This window comes from Dinoponera quadriceps, unplaced genomic scaffold (assembly GCF_001313825.1).
Source record: "Dinoponera quadriceps isolate SergipeBrazil2010 unplaced genomic scaffold, ASM131382v1 scaffold282, whole genome shotgun sequence".
Taxonomy (NCBI): domain Eukaryota; kingdom Metazoa; phylum Arthropoda; class Insecta; order Hymenoptera; family Formicidae; genus Dinoponera; species Dinoponera quadriceps.
Window position 1 is genome coordinate 114,074 of NW_014554377.1, and position 16,860 is coordinate 130,933.

Genomic DNA, 16,860 nt, shown 5'->3' on the forward strand with positions numbered 1-16,860 from the left:
GCTCGGCATTCGAGGAGCGTCGGTGTTTCATGAACGCGCAACCTTCGCATGAACGCGCGCCTGCTTAATTGATATTCGGAGCGCGCGATATTAATTGCCTTCGCGCCGTAACAGCCGTCGCGTGTTTACGGCGCGAGGATTTGCGACGGGCACGCGGCACGATCCTTTTCTAATTCCTCTCGAACGGCCCGCTTCGTCATCGATTCCGTAACTCGGACTCGTCGCACGCACCAAGTTAGAAGTGACACATTCTGAACACCGACTGCTTCGACATTAAAAGCATGTTATGTAAGTCGCTTTCACGATAGTACACGGAATAAAAAGTTTTTTTAGATTTAGTATTTCCATTTATTTGAGTAAAATTTGTTTCATGGAAACAACATATACGAAATATCATTTGAGTAAAAATTTTATTCAAAAAAACTATCATTTAACAGAAAGAACGCTATTATTTAAAATAATATCTTTCGACCAAATAAAATATTATTTGGTCACTATAAATATGTAAAATGAAACAAATAATTTCTTTATGAGAAAATCGTTCTTCATTCAGACAAATTTTTGATTTAAGATAAAGATACATATTCGTTGAACAATTGTGCTTTTGATCGAAACATTAGTTTCTTTGAAGCATAAAGATGAAATTTGTTTGGATGCGATAAAATTTGTTAAATTTGCAGAAATTTGTTTTTCAGTGTATTCACACGTATTCGATTCGTATGGATCGGCGTCTGCTTCTAATCCCATTCGTACGTTAATAGCTAAAAGCTAATAGCTAATAGCTGTTCGCCCATCTGGTCGTTAATGATATTACATAACCGATGCGTCAAATTCTAAAAAGCGCATCTCAAGCTCTTGAGTTTCTCTCTGTGTGCTCTTCTAATCATTTAATCTTTAATAACAACTTATTATGGTCGATTGTAACTTGTAATCGCACTTTAATACGGTGATAAATAATTAACAATAATAAAGGCGACAGAATAGATGCATCTGAGATCGTTGCGCGCGAGAAACGGATATCATTATCAGACAAGATGCCTTCAACAAGTTAATTATAGTGCAGTTAATATCTAAGATCTCTCTCTCTCCCTCTCTCTCTCTCTCTCGCACAGTAGTTTCAATTAATATCCGTGATGTAAATCGCCGAGAAAAAGTCGTTCTTGTTCTCCACTTTGGAAAGTAGTTGTCACTCGACCACCAGTCTTGTTCCCAGGAAGATAGTTCTCCCAGCTTGTGTGGATAATGTTAATGTGTTTCGTGCGATAAATTCAGCCTCCGGTTTCTCTCGCGTCGACGTCGAGTGCGGACCTCGCAGTTGGGCGAGTAGATATGTCCGGAATGGGACAGCCGTGTTTGGCGCGCCATACGCGCAACGAAGCTACTCGATCTTCCGACTCGAATGTTATTAATCGATCGTCACGTCACTTTAAGTGCAAGACTGGCGCCGCTGATTCCACGCGAACCCGATAAAAAAAGAAGCGTATTTTCATTCGTAGATCACCTATGATCGATAGAGAGAGAGAGAGAGAGAGATTAAGGGAGAACGAGCGTCCAGTTCTGTTACACTTCTGTTCACGCGATCTTCACGGTACGCGCACCCGTGCGTCGAACTCTCCCGGAGTAGGTAGAGACAGCCGGTGCGCGCCTCTCTTTTACGAGCGTTGGATCCCCGACGACGACGTTGAGACTTTCATGAGCGCCTTCCACAAATCACCGGCGGGTGTCAGGTTTTCATCGAGCTGCGCTTAAATCTCGCATGAGCGTGATGATGACGCGAACGCGGGCGTGATAAATCGGTGCTCGACGAACGAACAATCAACGGCCGAGCCGATTCGCGAGTAATTGCGCGGGCAAACGAGCGGGGGAGCGAATGAACGAGCGAGCGAACGCACGAACGAACGTACCGTCATCGTTAAATATATGTAAAGTATCGCGCACCGCTCTCTCGTAAATGCCGGTGTCTTCGACGCTTTCAGTTTTCGGCATTTTTCAGGCTGGAGCTCTGCAGCGCGAAACTGCTGCACACGCGCGCGTCGGAAACGAGCTGCAAAGGCGCGAGGTCGTGCTTGAAAAAATTAGAAGAGCTGCGTTTAGATGTAGGATGGAAAAATATTTAGTTTCTGCGACTGAATGGGATCCAGATGAAAACTCGGTGACAAGATATGAAAACTCGGCGAAATAATGTCTCTGTTAGCTGCGACTGAGAACGTTCGTGTGAACATTCAGCCGCGTTAAAACTCGGTTGAGATAAATGGGAACAATAAAGCGAATAGAAATCTTCTACTCTTTCTGTTCCCGCAATCGAGATGCATCTGGTCTCTGAACTAATTACATTAACGGAGTTGTTTTTTCAATGTTGATAAAACGGAGGAAAATTTATTTTTATCTTTTATGATAATTTCCTATAAGTATATCGGTTTTGGGATTTATTTTCTAGAAGCGTCAATCTTCGACGTTTTAAAAAATAATTATTTGCAAGGAAATGTGTAAGAATTTTCGTAAGACTATCATGTATTTAGGTAGAGAAGTGTTACTAATTTGCTTCCGTGCGCATAAATTTTAATTTTACATCTTCAACAGGGCTTAAATACAAAATGACATGTTGGTTTTGGTGATTTTCCTCTAGTATATATGCCAAATTTTACCAGGTTTTCAATAACCATGTCTAACTCAGCTCCACCTGCATTCATCGGATTAAGTGGGAGCTTACATTCGTATGATAATCAAGTCTCAGTTCGACCGCGAGCAACTAACCGACATGGGAGGATTTCCAGTGCCAATGTCAATGTCGTTTCACGGAGTTAATCCGCGAATCGTGAAAATAGCGAGATTACACATCGGTATTTTGACGATTCACTTGCCGCTTGCTACTTGATGACTCAAGAGACCGCGCACAGTCGTCAGTTCGCGAATCCGGTGTCTCACTCGACGGAGTATCTCGGAGAGCGGCGTCATCGTAAGATTTCAGTGTCAATGCCAATTAATTGAACGCCCACGAAATCGCATGGAATGTAAGTTCACACAGGTGGGTCGATGACATCGATTTTGGTATGTCACCGGTAGCAGTTTCAATGCTAATATCAGAGCCGCTTCAAAATTAATGATACACTGAAAGAAGGATCCGGCAATAAGTACTAAAATTTGCCGACCAAACATTTGATTACTGCAACCAAATAATTTAGTTCCACGTACTGTGTATACAGTACTGTAGTAATAGTATATTGTATATTTAGTATATAGGGCAGAATTATTTGGTTGCAATAATCAAATATTTGGTCGACAAAAATATTCATCAAATTTTAGTACTTATTACCAAATCCTTTTTTCAATATAGTTGGTGTACAAATTAATTCGAATTTCATAAAAAGAGGCACTGGATTTATGCACTTAATACTTAGGGCGATATTCATAGTCGAATGTTATATTTAAGACCGTATTAAATTGATCTTCAAATATTTCGCAGCCAATAAAATAAGCCGTACAACATCTAAGAATGAACTTGAGACGGTCTTAAATGTAAGATCCAACTATGAATGCCGGTTCCCCCCAGATACTCGTTATATATTCGCAAGTTTCCGCAGCGTTTGAAATCCGTAAGAAATCCTACCGTGAGGAGGCTGAGGCAGAGACAGGTTCGCAAAATCATGGTCACGCCGAGGTAGCCGCGAGGCACAACGCTGCAACAACCTTGCAGTGAGCGTTCCTCAGGTTTCCCTCTTCCCGTTGTCCTGCGGCGGCGTTGTCGCCGAAACGTTCCCTTATTTCCCAAGCGAGAGCCGCTCGTTTACATGCATTACAGTCACCGGCGGCGATCGCATAGAGAAACCTCCTCTCCCGGGGCCGGTCTACCGGTGGCAAGCTCGAACTCGCACAGGGCTATATCCTGAGATGAATATCGGCCGAGTCAATCTTCGCGGGATGCCGCGGCGAATTTACGAATTTCGTCGAGAGAAGAGGAAGAGCGGCGGCGGCTGCACTTTCGCGGAGGAGCGGGACGTCTATCGAGATGAGAAGAGAATCGCCGAGGTGGAGGATGAAGCAGAAGAAGAAGACGAAGAGGAGGAGGAGGAAGAGGAGAAGGAGAAGGAGGTAGAGGTAAAAGAGGGTAACGCCGACGATCCCATCGACCGACGTCGATGTCGTCGAAGCGGACCGAGAGGACGCGATACCGTGACTGAGAACCGGCGGTGTCTCTCAGCATTTTCAGATCCGCGCGACGGATCTACGCTCCTTCCCTGCCGACTACCATCCCCCTCCGTCTGTAAGGAGAGCCCGAGACCGTTTTTCCCGGCGACCGAGACCGCGCTCGCCCACCACCGTCGCGCACGCGAGTACTCCACATTTGAGCGGCGCGTGTGTTCCGGAGGAGAGCGCGCGGAGCGGAAGAGAGAGAGAGAGAGAGAGAATCCGTTTAGACTAAGCGCGCACGGCGCGTGTAATAGTTGCATGTTGCCCCACGTGAACGTCTGCGAACGGAATCGGGATGACGTAAAAGGGACACCGAGCATCGGTCCATATAAGCAGCCTCTTCCGTCGAGTGTTTCCGTTGAATAATCACCGGGCCAAGGAAGCTACCGGCGCCTCTCTCGACGATGACTGCCCATTAGCGACTAAGCGCCCCCGGGGGGCCGGCTTTTACGGTATCTCGCTATTCTCGACGCAAACGGTAACTTCCTACACTGAGAGAAAAATACAGTTATTTTCGAGGACAACAGTGTCCTCCTTCCATTTTAACCGCAAAAATAGTCGAGAAAATTATTTTTCGAGTAAGTATTACTGTGTCAGAGATAATAATAACTTTATGTGCATGTCGTTACTACTATTTTTGCAGTTAAAATTAGAAAAAAGATGTCCCCGAAAATATAACTATATTTTTCTCTCAGTGCAATCGCGCAACGGTGCCGGTCGGATTCGCCTCGAACTTGGATCTTCAAATCTCGCACGAGCGGAATAATTGTGTGAGATACTTTCGCGGTTTTTACGTACGAGCGGAATAATTACACATCAAGATAATGGTACGCGGAAAAAAAGTTAGGTTGCATCAGCGAAAAAAGGAACAAGTCAAATTTTGTCACGGAAGTCAAGGAATAATTACGTGAAATATTCAAATTTCGTACGAACAGAATAATTACGCAGGATTTTCCAATTTTGAGTACGAGCGGAATAATTACTGGAGATTTTCAAACTTTCTTTCGTACGAGCGGCACAATTACATTGGATTTCTAAGTTTCTCGTACGAGCGGAATAAACATCGTGAGATTTTTTAAGTTCACACAAGCGAAATAACTACGTGAGATTTTCCACGTGGGGGACTCGATCGTACACGAAGAATAAACGCAGGATATACTGGGAGGTGTTTCTCGGTTCCCCCTGAAAGAACTTGCGTGGAGTAACAGCCGTTTACCGATACGTCTCTTACGACTGTCAACATTGTGTCATTGAGGATACCGCACGGGCCTGACCGCGAGACCGGCGTTTTACTTCGTCTCGCGTGAGCGATAACTGTTTTATACCCATATCGACATTGTTAGAATCGCATTTCGCGCAAATCGCACGCGATCTCGGGGTTAACGCGTCGAGGAAAATGAACGACGGGAAAATTGCGCCGCGAGATTTATGGTTGCCTCCGGTGAGCGGTGATGCGAAAGATCGAGGTGGAGCTTCAGGATGCATTATGAGAAGCCGGTCTCGCACCTTGACGCACCTGGTCGCCGTGTGCGCGCGTGACGCACGTATATACGACACGCTCGCTCGCGTTTGACACACAGGAATCTCCCGGAAGTCATTTTTTCAACTTGGTCCGCGGCCAGCTGCGTGTTTATTCTTCGAGGTAATTTATCGCGAATTAAAAGCAATTTTCGCACAAAGTGGCGCGCCGCTAACATTTCGCTTCGCGACTTCTTTTCCGGTGTCTTACACTCACGAATGATAATGTTCACTGTGAATAATGCATCGTAATTACGCCGATTGCAACTCAAGCGTGCAGACATTGAAGACACGTTACAATCGATGGAAGATACTCGGCGAATGTCTCTCTTCCACGACAATCGAACGAACAACAATTACGGAGGGAATGCGTGTTATATTCGTATAATATAACATTTACGTAACCGACTAGAGAGCGTATGTATTTTTCCTTTTTTTACATAAGGCTCTTTGAGAAAATCAGAAAAAGTCAGTTCCGTCTGCGCGCTGCTTTCAGCGACGCGTTTCACGCGCCGAATTCCCACTGTTTGTATTCTCGATACCCTAACATATTTCCAGGACCTCGACGGTAGCCGGAAGGAACATTGCAGAGCTTTATGTCATCTCACGTGTTTGCGTCACCTTCAGGCCAAGCAATCGTACTGTAATCGCCGTTCGTGTCGCCGGCAACCGTCCGATGAAACGTAAACGCTGACCTGACGTCGCTGCTTCCAATCACCGGAAGAATTCGTCATTTGCGCTAAAAGCTCTTGCGTTCCCCGAGCGTCACATCGTCAGCATCGTCAGTTCGCGCGCACGCCTTGATAAACGGTGACTAATCGCAAGACGTGTGTTGCAACATGCGCCTCTGCATGCATTGATGCGTGTGAACGACAGTCACGTTTGAGGTGGACATACATATATACATAATATTACAAATACGAAAATATTTTTTTTTAATCTTTCTTATTAACGTTATATTTATGCATCACTTGATCCAATGAAGATGTATAGATAATAAAAAGAGATATATTGGTATTTAAATATTTGCATATGTATGTATATTTCAAGTACTACTATAAATAAACTTTACACAGCTGTATTTTCGAAACAAGATGGCCAATAATTCCAAAATTTATATAATGTCTGCATATTAGTCTTTAATATCACAGTAGTTTGTACACAGTAGTTTTATTTTTAGTTGGGAAGATGTTAAAAATAGAAATAAAATTAAAATAGTACGCTAATTTCAAGAAACGCTTATAAAAAATTTCAACTTTGGTTACAAATATCTTTCAGCTTTCAAGTGGTCAATCTTCTTTTAATTGCACGAATAATGAGTTAGGTAATACTTCAATGTATACGCAGTGCAAGTTTCAATGAATTCTCATCAAACTCGTTTCATCTTACAACTTCCTTTAAAGTGGAGTAACTTTTGACCTCAGGTTTTGAATCACTGTCAAACTTTTGGTATCACTTTTAAATACAATGTAGATCAATTTATCATTTTTTCATAATTTTTCATTATTTCGAGTTATAGGCCGATATATTCTTAAGGGTCTCTTCGTCATGAGAGCTCCGCATTGACGGCGGCATGATTTTTCGGTTAATAAATATCAGACGGCTCGCACGTTTCGGTCGAGAAAGCGCGTGAAGTTCATAAAAACCGTAGATCGTGGACCGTCTTTTTGCCGGCCTTTACGCTTATGAGAGAGACGGTCTCTCAAGAGTCTCCACTGCAAGACGAGGAAGTCGTCGTCGCGCGAGCGAGATAAGTAAAGTGAACGAAGTTCACGCGGCGATGTGAAATTAACGTTAATCCGCGAGCATTGCCGCGAGAGATCCAGATAAGTAATTTCCATCGCGGGCTGAAAAAGATTCGCCGATGCGAAATCCAGTTTCACGGCGGCGACGGCTTCGCTTTTCTAAAGTCGCGGTGAACGGCACCGGCGTCTCCACGATGGACGGAGATGCCGATGGCGACGACGAGATCGACGACAGGGAAAAATCGCGCCCGATACGTGACGCGCCTCCGATGTACCGTAAATATATTTATAACTTCATAAAACATCGCGAGAAATCGAGAAGCGCGAGAGCAGCCCCCCTCCTTCTGTCCCCCGCAGCAGTCGGGAAAGAGACTCGAAGTGTGAGAAAGAGAGAGAGAGAGAGAGAGAGAGAGACCACTGGGAAAAAGTTTCCGCGAAGGTGCGACAAACTACTAAGTCGCAGAGAGAAATAATCGTTACATCAGCGAGAGATCGCGCGGTTTTATCCGCACAAATCCGCCCCACGTCGCGTAACTTTGCCCGCGCCCGTTGTCGGATTGCGTCGGACGAAGTGACGGAAGAAAGAGTCGAGACCTGACGGAGATACCGGGGATTGATAAGAGGCGTCACGATACGCAATAATTCTGCTTCTTTTTAATCCGCAACGGCTAAGATCAACGGGATGCCATGGGTGGTACGTCATCGCGACAGCGATAGTTTCTCTCTCTCTCTCTCTCTCCCTTTCGTTAACGGTCGAATCAAAATCCCTGCGGCACCCTATTCTCCTCGCCACCGCTTCCTACTTCTGTGAACGTCGTACGCCGGCGGGTAGTCGCTCCGAGAGTGACAACAAGATCATTCACGCGATTGTCCGAGGCGCGTGGGAGTGCCCCATTCGTGTCCCGGCAACCGCGATCTGAAGAATGAAAAAAAGACAAAAGGGGAGAGAGAGAGGGGGAGAGAGAGAGGGGGTGAGAGAGAGGGAAGGGGGGGGAGACTGGTTCTTTGATCGGAACCCTTTTTGGTTTCTTCGTGCGCTCTTCAAACGGGCCGGAAAAATATTTCACAGCGACGTCATTCACGACGAGTCACGCACGAGTCTATTTTTAGCCGAAAGGTTGCTATTCTTAAACTTACTCGACGAATCAATTTGAGAACGCGCAACTGCTTTTATGATCTGCTCGTATTTCCGACAAAAAATGTTCCTCTTTATTTAAAGTCAGATACAGCTCCGACATAATTTTAGCACTTTTAATCTTAATATTATTTAATATTAAGTAATATTCTTAGAATATTAGACGCTAGGAATCAAGACCTTCCTCGATATTTCCGTACTCGAACTTTCATTTTAGAATGTTCCAAGGAATCGGTCATGTCAAGGATATGCTTTGATCCGGCTACACCTTGTATCTTCCGCCTCACTTCATTGGCTCTTTATTGACTGTACAAATAATTCAGTGGATGCTATTATGTGCTCTGATTATTGAAATTAAATGCTTTGTATGTAATTTAATGAGATACGGTAATATCTCAGCGCCGGTCACCGGCGAGCGCCGCGGTACTCAACGCGGTGTCAACGATGCTGACGACCGAGAAGTCGCACGAGAAACACGTCCAGGTCGAAAGTGGCGTGTTAATGAGCGTGTTTCCGTACGTAATTGGAACCTGAAGTTCCCGCGTGTAGAAAGCAAAGTGCGTGTCCGCTCGGACAAACCGGCCAACTCTCGGAGTTGTTGTTCGAGGCGCTCCACTGGGTCATCGATATCGGGATCACTTCGCCGTCCTGTTCGCGAGTAGAAGACGACGGGCGAGCCCGGCCCCGCGCGTTACGCCTTCGATCTGACGCTCGAGCGAGTCCGCCGCGCGCGTATTTTCTCCTTCGCTTGCCGCGCTTACAACGCGGCGCTTTCACTTTTACGAGCCGAGAGCAGAAACGACGTCCAGTGAATAGAGACGTGCGTGTGCGTGCGTGTATGCGTACGTGTGTGTGTGCACACACGCCGATTTTTGATAATGAAATTTCGGGAGGCACTTTGACGCGCTGAAAATTATTGCACCGCAACACTCGTACGCATACTTTCGCAATCCCCGCGATAGATTGGAGTGTAAAGGTTGTAGGGGTTTGGAAAGGAGTGTTTCGTAAATAATAGCTCTCGTCTATAGACATTGTCCGGAGGATAATGTTGTCCTGACAAGGATATACTCGCACAATCGGTACTTTCTAAAGATTAATAGAGAATTCTTTTCGAAGTTAGCTCGTATCTCTTAAATTACCATCGCCCATCGCCGTGAGAAAACTTTTTATACTTGCGTTAAAATCGATCTTTATTAAAGTTCTTGTGTGATAAATTTTTAACATACCCATGCGTTAATTTAATATATTGTGTTTATGTTATATCAACATATGTATATCTTGTGTTGAATTGATATTCAACAAGAAATGTGTAAAAATATTAAAATTACAATTCCAATTTTATACTTCAGTATCGATTAATGTATTAATTTTGTGTTAACGTTTAATATAATATACATATCTATTATTTATCAACATATCCATCTTGCGTTGAATTAACACAAAAATTCGAGTGGACTGTTTGGGACATTTAAAAGATGCTAAATTATTATTACTGCTTATTTAATACGAAATTTCTTACTGTGTTGAATAAAGTCTGCGAAATATGAATTTTTAGAAAAATGTCCGTAGAAAAATTATCACGAGTGAAGCAGAGTCAATCGAATTATCTTTGTATGTATATGAACAATGAAAAGAGTCATTCAAGACGTGACTTGTGGAGCACGCAATATGCAATGAAACGCGCATAAAGCGGTTTTAGATTTTAGGCGCACGATGCAACGCGATGTAACGCGATGGATCGCGAAAGGACGCACAGCCGAATTCTCACGACCGGCATACGCCGCCTCGCGCCAGGAAAATGATAAAATCATACACTCGTAATTCCGACGCATGTGAGCGATACCGTCTGACATTGCGCGTATCCGTCAGTCGACACCCTGGTATTTTCACGCGCGTCGTCGTTTCCTTGTTTTGTCTTTTGTCTCATCTACTTTATCGGGTCGCGGGCATCGTCGTTATGTAAAATTCGAGTAACATGAAATTAATGTTCTTTATCTCTTTTGCGAGGTACTCACGTGTGCGGCTTTCCGGAAATGACACTCTTCGGTCAACGCAAAAATCATATCCCGGATCTGAATTGCCAATTCTAGTTAATCTTGTGGTGTCGATCGCACACAGTAAAAAGTTTTGTGTTAAAAACAGTCCACTGAAATTTTGCGTTATTTTATCATAAGGAATGTGTTAAAAATATAATATATGTGTTAAAAAATACACAAATATAATGTTAAATTAATATATTCACTTTGTCAACATATATTAATTTAATTAATTGTTAATTTAACATGTTAATTTAATTGAACATATTAAATTATCATAAATTAATTTATATTTCTATACTTTTTAACACATTCTTTTTATGTTAAAGCAACGCAAAAATTTAGTGAACCGTTTGTAACACAAAATTTCTTACTGTGCAAATAAAGTAATTAAAATAAAAACTTAGTTTTAATTTCCATCACATAATAAACAACGATTAAAAAGGAATTTGATATTTGAAATTGTTATAGTGCGGAAAAAAGGGAATATTTTCAAAATAATCTCCTTTAAAGCTAATTGTTTACTTCGAGATGATGTGTATAGCAATCTTTAGTAAGAATTTCTAAATGTGACATGTGTTTTAATTATCTGTAGGGAAAGATAGAGACTATTTTTATTTTTTCATTGTAAAATTTTTTTATTTTGAAACCGTTAAAAGACGTCTAATAATGTAACATTTGAAAGGAATTTTAATTTTTCTAATAATATGAAATGTAAGAATACAAAATTATAATAAAAACATGTTTTGTTGTTTTATTTGCCTATCTTACGCTATTAATTTACAAAAATTAAAATATAGCCTGTATTTCTTGAACTATAGCTAAATAATTTTTTATCGTTATTTTCTGTTTCAACATATAAACATAATTAGAAAAAAATTTTAATCCAAGAAATATATAATTTGTGATACAAATTTTGTCGACCAATGTGTCTTGTTGACGAGAAAACGCGATAATTATCGCGGTTATTAATGAAAATCGTTTATGTTCGTGTAAAACAGTTTAAATTCAAATAATTAAATAAATAACTAAAGAGTCTGAATTGGTAATTTGTCTGCACGAAAAAGCGTCACACACATGTTGGAATATAGCTAACTAAATGATCAAAGATATCGTAATTGCGATTGAAGAAACATCGCAATTTCAAAATGGTTATTTTTAATTACATATCAATAGTGTAATATAAAATACTCAATCTGTCAAATGCACGTTGTCACGAAAATGAAACAGCACAAAAATAAAACACGAACGGCAGACTTTTCAAAACAGGGCCTCTAAATTCCTATCAGAGAAACGATAAGGACCGGAATAACAGTGGTTTGACGGAAAGGCAACGTGATATAAAAGAATAGTGTCGCTTACGAGCGCGGTTGAAACGGTGCGGCGTATCGTTTGTACAACTAAAAGACACGTAATATACGTTAACGTTTAGTTTAAGAAAAAAAAGAAAAAGAGAGACAGTATATTAGACTCCTCTCAGAAGGAGCAACAATTAGAATTTTAAATCACGTGGACGATGATGATCTCCGATGACGAAAGAGAGGACAGCAGGACTTACCACAAGCGGCAAGACTGACGCGAGTTTCCTTCGCATCCTGGATGCCGGCTCAGAGACTTCAACGCCGGACGAAAAACGAATAGAGCGCAGAGTCGGGTCGGTCGATCGGTCGGTCGAGTTTCAAATTTTCGGGAGAGATGCAGATTACGCGATCCTGCCGCGGTTAATCGTGCCCAATCACTGATCGAACCCGAGCCAGCCGACGAGCCGAAGCCGGATCGCGCACTTGCGGCCTACGTGAAGCGAACCAAGAGGCCTTGGCTCGCCGTGATCGGCAGGGTATAGGCCGGACCCACGCAATTTTCCTTTACGGTCGTCCGACGACGCGGACACCGTCGTGGACACCGACGTCGACGACTTCGATAGATCAACAAACGGCTGCCGATCCGAGGAAGCGCAATTCGGCACGACCGGTCTCTCCTTATTTTCCGAATAAGCGCGGCGCGGAATTTCAGACGTGCTGTTTCGCCTGGTATGTAATTTCATGTATGTAGTATATGTTTCACGGAAATTACGAAGTTGCTGATTGCTGAAGTTGTTGTCGATGTGACATCGGTGCAGGCGATGACGCCAGCGATCGGGAATTCAACGCGTGATTTGTCAGAAATTATCTGGTCGGACGCAATGACGCGTTCCTTCTTTACATAAATGAAAAGAAACGTTCTCAAGGGGTCATGAAAATTGTTACGAATTTCTCAGTTTAGAAAAATTAATACATTTTTGAGACGCACGATGTCGTGTAAGTTAAGAGATGGATAAACTGAGAAAAAAACTTAAACATTTATTTGCGAAATATAAGATGTATCTTGCAGAAATAAGCGTTTATTTAAACAAGACGAAATAAAATTTTATTCCTGACAAATAAAGCAATTAATATGAAAACTTAAGTATATTTCACAAACATATATATTCCTTCATCGCAGTCAAATTTTTTTCTAACCGATAAATATCGAAGAAAATGTCACGAGAAACATTTACTTTACGAAATTTCAATTTCTTTTCCTTAGAGTGAATGGATACTCTCTAAATTTCTCGGAGTGGAATCTCACTTAAAATGAAAAGTGATGGTATTTTCAATCGAGGCGACAGTGAAAATACTGCCACTCGGAACCGCAAGAGTGAATATTTCATTCAAGCTTAAAGTGGATTCTGACGTACGACGTTCTCCGTACGAGTGAATGTTGTCAATCGATTAGAGTGGATATGTTACGTTAACGGTGGATGTCAGAATCACTCTTCAATTTTAAACGAAGATACACACTCGATGATTCAAAGTGGAAAATCCATTCTATATGAGTAAAAAATTACTCGAACTCGTGTGACTTGGCAGTCGCTCTATTTTTCAAGTAAAGTTTCACTCCAAAAAATTAAGAAAGTAGATAGATAGTTTATTCGACTTTGGGGGGATTCATATCCAAACAATAAAAGATACGGCAAACAATAAAGATATAGAACACAATTGATAGAAGAATAGTATGTTGTTAATGTAGTAAGTGTGGGACAAGTGCAGGAACAAATTGAATGAAAATAGTAACGGACAACATTTTAGATACACAACGTGATCATGAGGAAATTATAATCAATATTAATAAGTATAATAAGTATAATAAATATAAGTATACAAGACGCAATCACGATTAAGTAGATTGTAACAAAGTTGGCAAGGCGCAAAAATAAAAGCAAACTAAACATTTATACACGAAAGAGCCAACATGTTGACAGTAAGAGATAGATAAAAGTAAAAGGCATGGGAAATCGTACAACAAGACAATTACACTAGTCGATAAAATTCGTATTACAAATTATATCCTTTTCGAATTTTCTTTTTTTCCAATTATGTTTATATGTTGAAACAGAAAATAATAATAAAAAATTATTTAGCTATAATTTAAGAAATATAGGCTACATTTTAATTTTTATAAATAAACAGTGTGAGGTAGCGAAAGTAAAACAACAGAACATATTTTTATTATAATTTTTTATTCTCATGTTTCATCTTATGTTTCCGAAAAAATGTCAGAAAAACTAAAATTCCTTTCAAATGTTGCATTATTAAACATCGGGATGTCGTGGAGAAATGCGTTACGCATGTGTTCCCGAGTGTTCGTCACATTTTTACACGGTAAAACAACATGATGTAATGCGCGTTATGTGGAGCGTCTGTAAAGATCACAATGTGACGGAAAATTTTCCCATGATTTTCAATTTCGACTCAGCTTCGCATGAACAGAGCACGATTTCCGCGACATTCCTCCCCCTCTTCCCCCTCTCTCTCTCAGTCTCTTTCTGAACGGAGCGTAGGATTGATTCTTTGTTTTGCATTTTTCATCGGCCCGAGAGTGAGGAAAGACTTGCGAGCCGCATTCCTCGGCGTTGATTGATCAACGTGGATTTAGGGAGCACATTATTCTCAGCGGTTGAATAGAACAACGGCGGCAAACTCGAAATTTTGCGAAACTCCGGAAGCATTTCCCGCGCGCGTCGCACACGCGTGACAGCGCGATTGCAAGGCGCAGGAGGAAACGGCGTAACGATCACTCTCGCGATTATTCCACGTGAATACGTCGCATTTTTTTAAACGTGTGTTTTCAAGCGCCGATCGATGATCGTACTCGAAATATTTAAAAATCGAGGATATATTTTCTATCGAATTCCTCAGCGTTTGACTGGAAATTCGTCGCAGATTAATCGATCGCTGAAGAAACGTAAGGAATCGTCAAGAATTTTTTATGCTACGCTGAAAAAAAGATTTCTTCACATTTAATAAATTTTATCGCAACCAAACAAATTTCATCATCAGTATGCTAAACAAAAACTAATGTTTTATGTAATGATTAATAAATACGATTGTTAGGCTCTTCAACGAATATGTATCTTTATCTCAAATAAAAATTTGTTCGAAACGAAAGATAATTTTCTTATAGAGAAATTATTTGTTTCATTTTACATATTTATTGTAACCAAATAATATTTATTGATTTTGTCAAAGGATATTATTTCAAATAACAGCGTTCTTTCTGTTAAGTAATAGAGTTTTCTTGAATGAGACAATAAAATTTTTACTCAAACAAATAATATTTCATATATGTTTTTTCTATGAGACAAATTTTTGTCAAATAAATAGAAATACTAAATCTAAAGAAATCTTTTTCTCTGTGTATTAAATCTATTTTAGTAGGGGATTCTACATTAGCAAAAATGCTATGCTATTGTTTAATTTTGCATAACTCGAAATGTGCATAATGACGTAAAATGTTAAAAGTAACGAACGAAACACTCAAGTGTACATATGTTTGTGTGATAATACGCCCGAGTTTAAGAAGATGAAGATACATAATTAGGTGTATTAACCCTTTCCACTCGAGGCCTTTTTCACTCGCGCGAACCAGCAACTCGAGACGATTTCCGCTAAATTAGGGAAGCATTTTACAGGTACTTTAAAATCATTTATACTCAAACAAACGTATACAATTAATAAAATTTCACCAATTTATTAATTTTTATATTGAATACAACAAAATTTGGTAAATATTACATTCTGTAATTAGTTTTCGTGTGATATTTCGTAAAACAATGCTCAAGATGCATCCTAGGTTTATCTGGACACGTATCACAATAATATGTTACTTCCCGTCTACCGCCAGGCGTGTTACGGTCAGAGCAAACCTTGCAGTCCCTTTTTGGCCCTTTTAGTACTATGTGAAGCTTCCCATTTAGTCGGGTTTCATCGGTATGCGACGTCGACGCTTCCTCGCGATGCTGGCGATATGATCCTCTCAATTGCTCGACAAGTGTAGTCCACGAAAGTACTTCAGATAGAAGCATCTTATCGCACATCGTAAATAAACAGATCGAGTTACAAAACACCGTAGCGCCGTAGCAGCGCATTTCGACTGGACGCATCAAACCTTCCGGGCGCCGTAGTAGCGCCGCTCGAGTTGACGCTTCAAATCGGCCGGGCGCCGTATCGGCACCGTTCGAGTGCAAACGGTTAAAATGTGCCTTGAAAACATTTCGAAATGCTCGACAGTAAAAATGCGTTATAACAAATGCTGGCTGTTGCGTGTTGGCATATTAGTTCCACTGTGCGACGGCGGGTCGTTAAACGTAAAATGATTCTACAAGTAATCACTAGAATTCACCACTTAATAACGGAGATATTAAAGAAGATAGAAGCCATTATATCTACAAGCACTATAATACTTTATAATAACCACCTTTTCCTCTAATAACTTCTCTAACTAACGTTCCGTAGGAAATTGTAAAGCATTGCTGCTCTTGAGACAATGGAATTCCTTTCACATCGCCAGAATTCTAAAGTTACGCTGCGTACGGTTCGGATTCTTCCATTTGGAGCAAAATCGATTCCGCGACACGAGGAAGAGTGACAAGGCGTTATTGCTTGCGTGAGCGCAAATAACAGAGACGGTTTACTACCCTATCATTCGTTTTCTTCGGTTATTCTCTTTGAACGCGCGTATGCACGTGCATGAGAGAATGAACGCGGCTGAATTGCCGCGTGTACCCGTGGGAATCCAGTAATTTATGCAACTGGGTTCGCGCTGCGACTGTTTTACGCTTGAAAACGGAATATCGTACGACATATCGCGGCAAATCGCCCACTCGTCCGGACGAAACTAGATCTCGTTGCCGGTCGCATGGTGACGTAATTGCCGGTCT

General features: G+C 41.2%; 1 protein-coding gene across 2 annotated transcripts in view; it reads right to left on the reverse strand.

Annotated features, from left to right (window-relative positions):
- Positions 1-12,373, reverse strand: part of LOC106747557 — a 29,890-nt gene extending 17,517 nt beyond the window's left edge. The window contains exon 1 of one of the 2 annotated variants that reach the window (XM_014625199.1): positions 12,181-12,373. In XM_014625199.1, the coding sequence (XP_014480685.1) occupies positions 12,181-12,216 (36 nt within the window). In that variant the 5' untranslated portion in view covers positions 12,217-12,373. Of the gene's footprint in view, positions 1-3,607; positions 4,230-12,180 lie in introns of those variants that run through there. The other variant, XM_014625190.1, reaches the window with a different exon arrangement.
- Between the last annotated feature and the right edge of the window lie 4,487 nt (positions 12,374-16,860).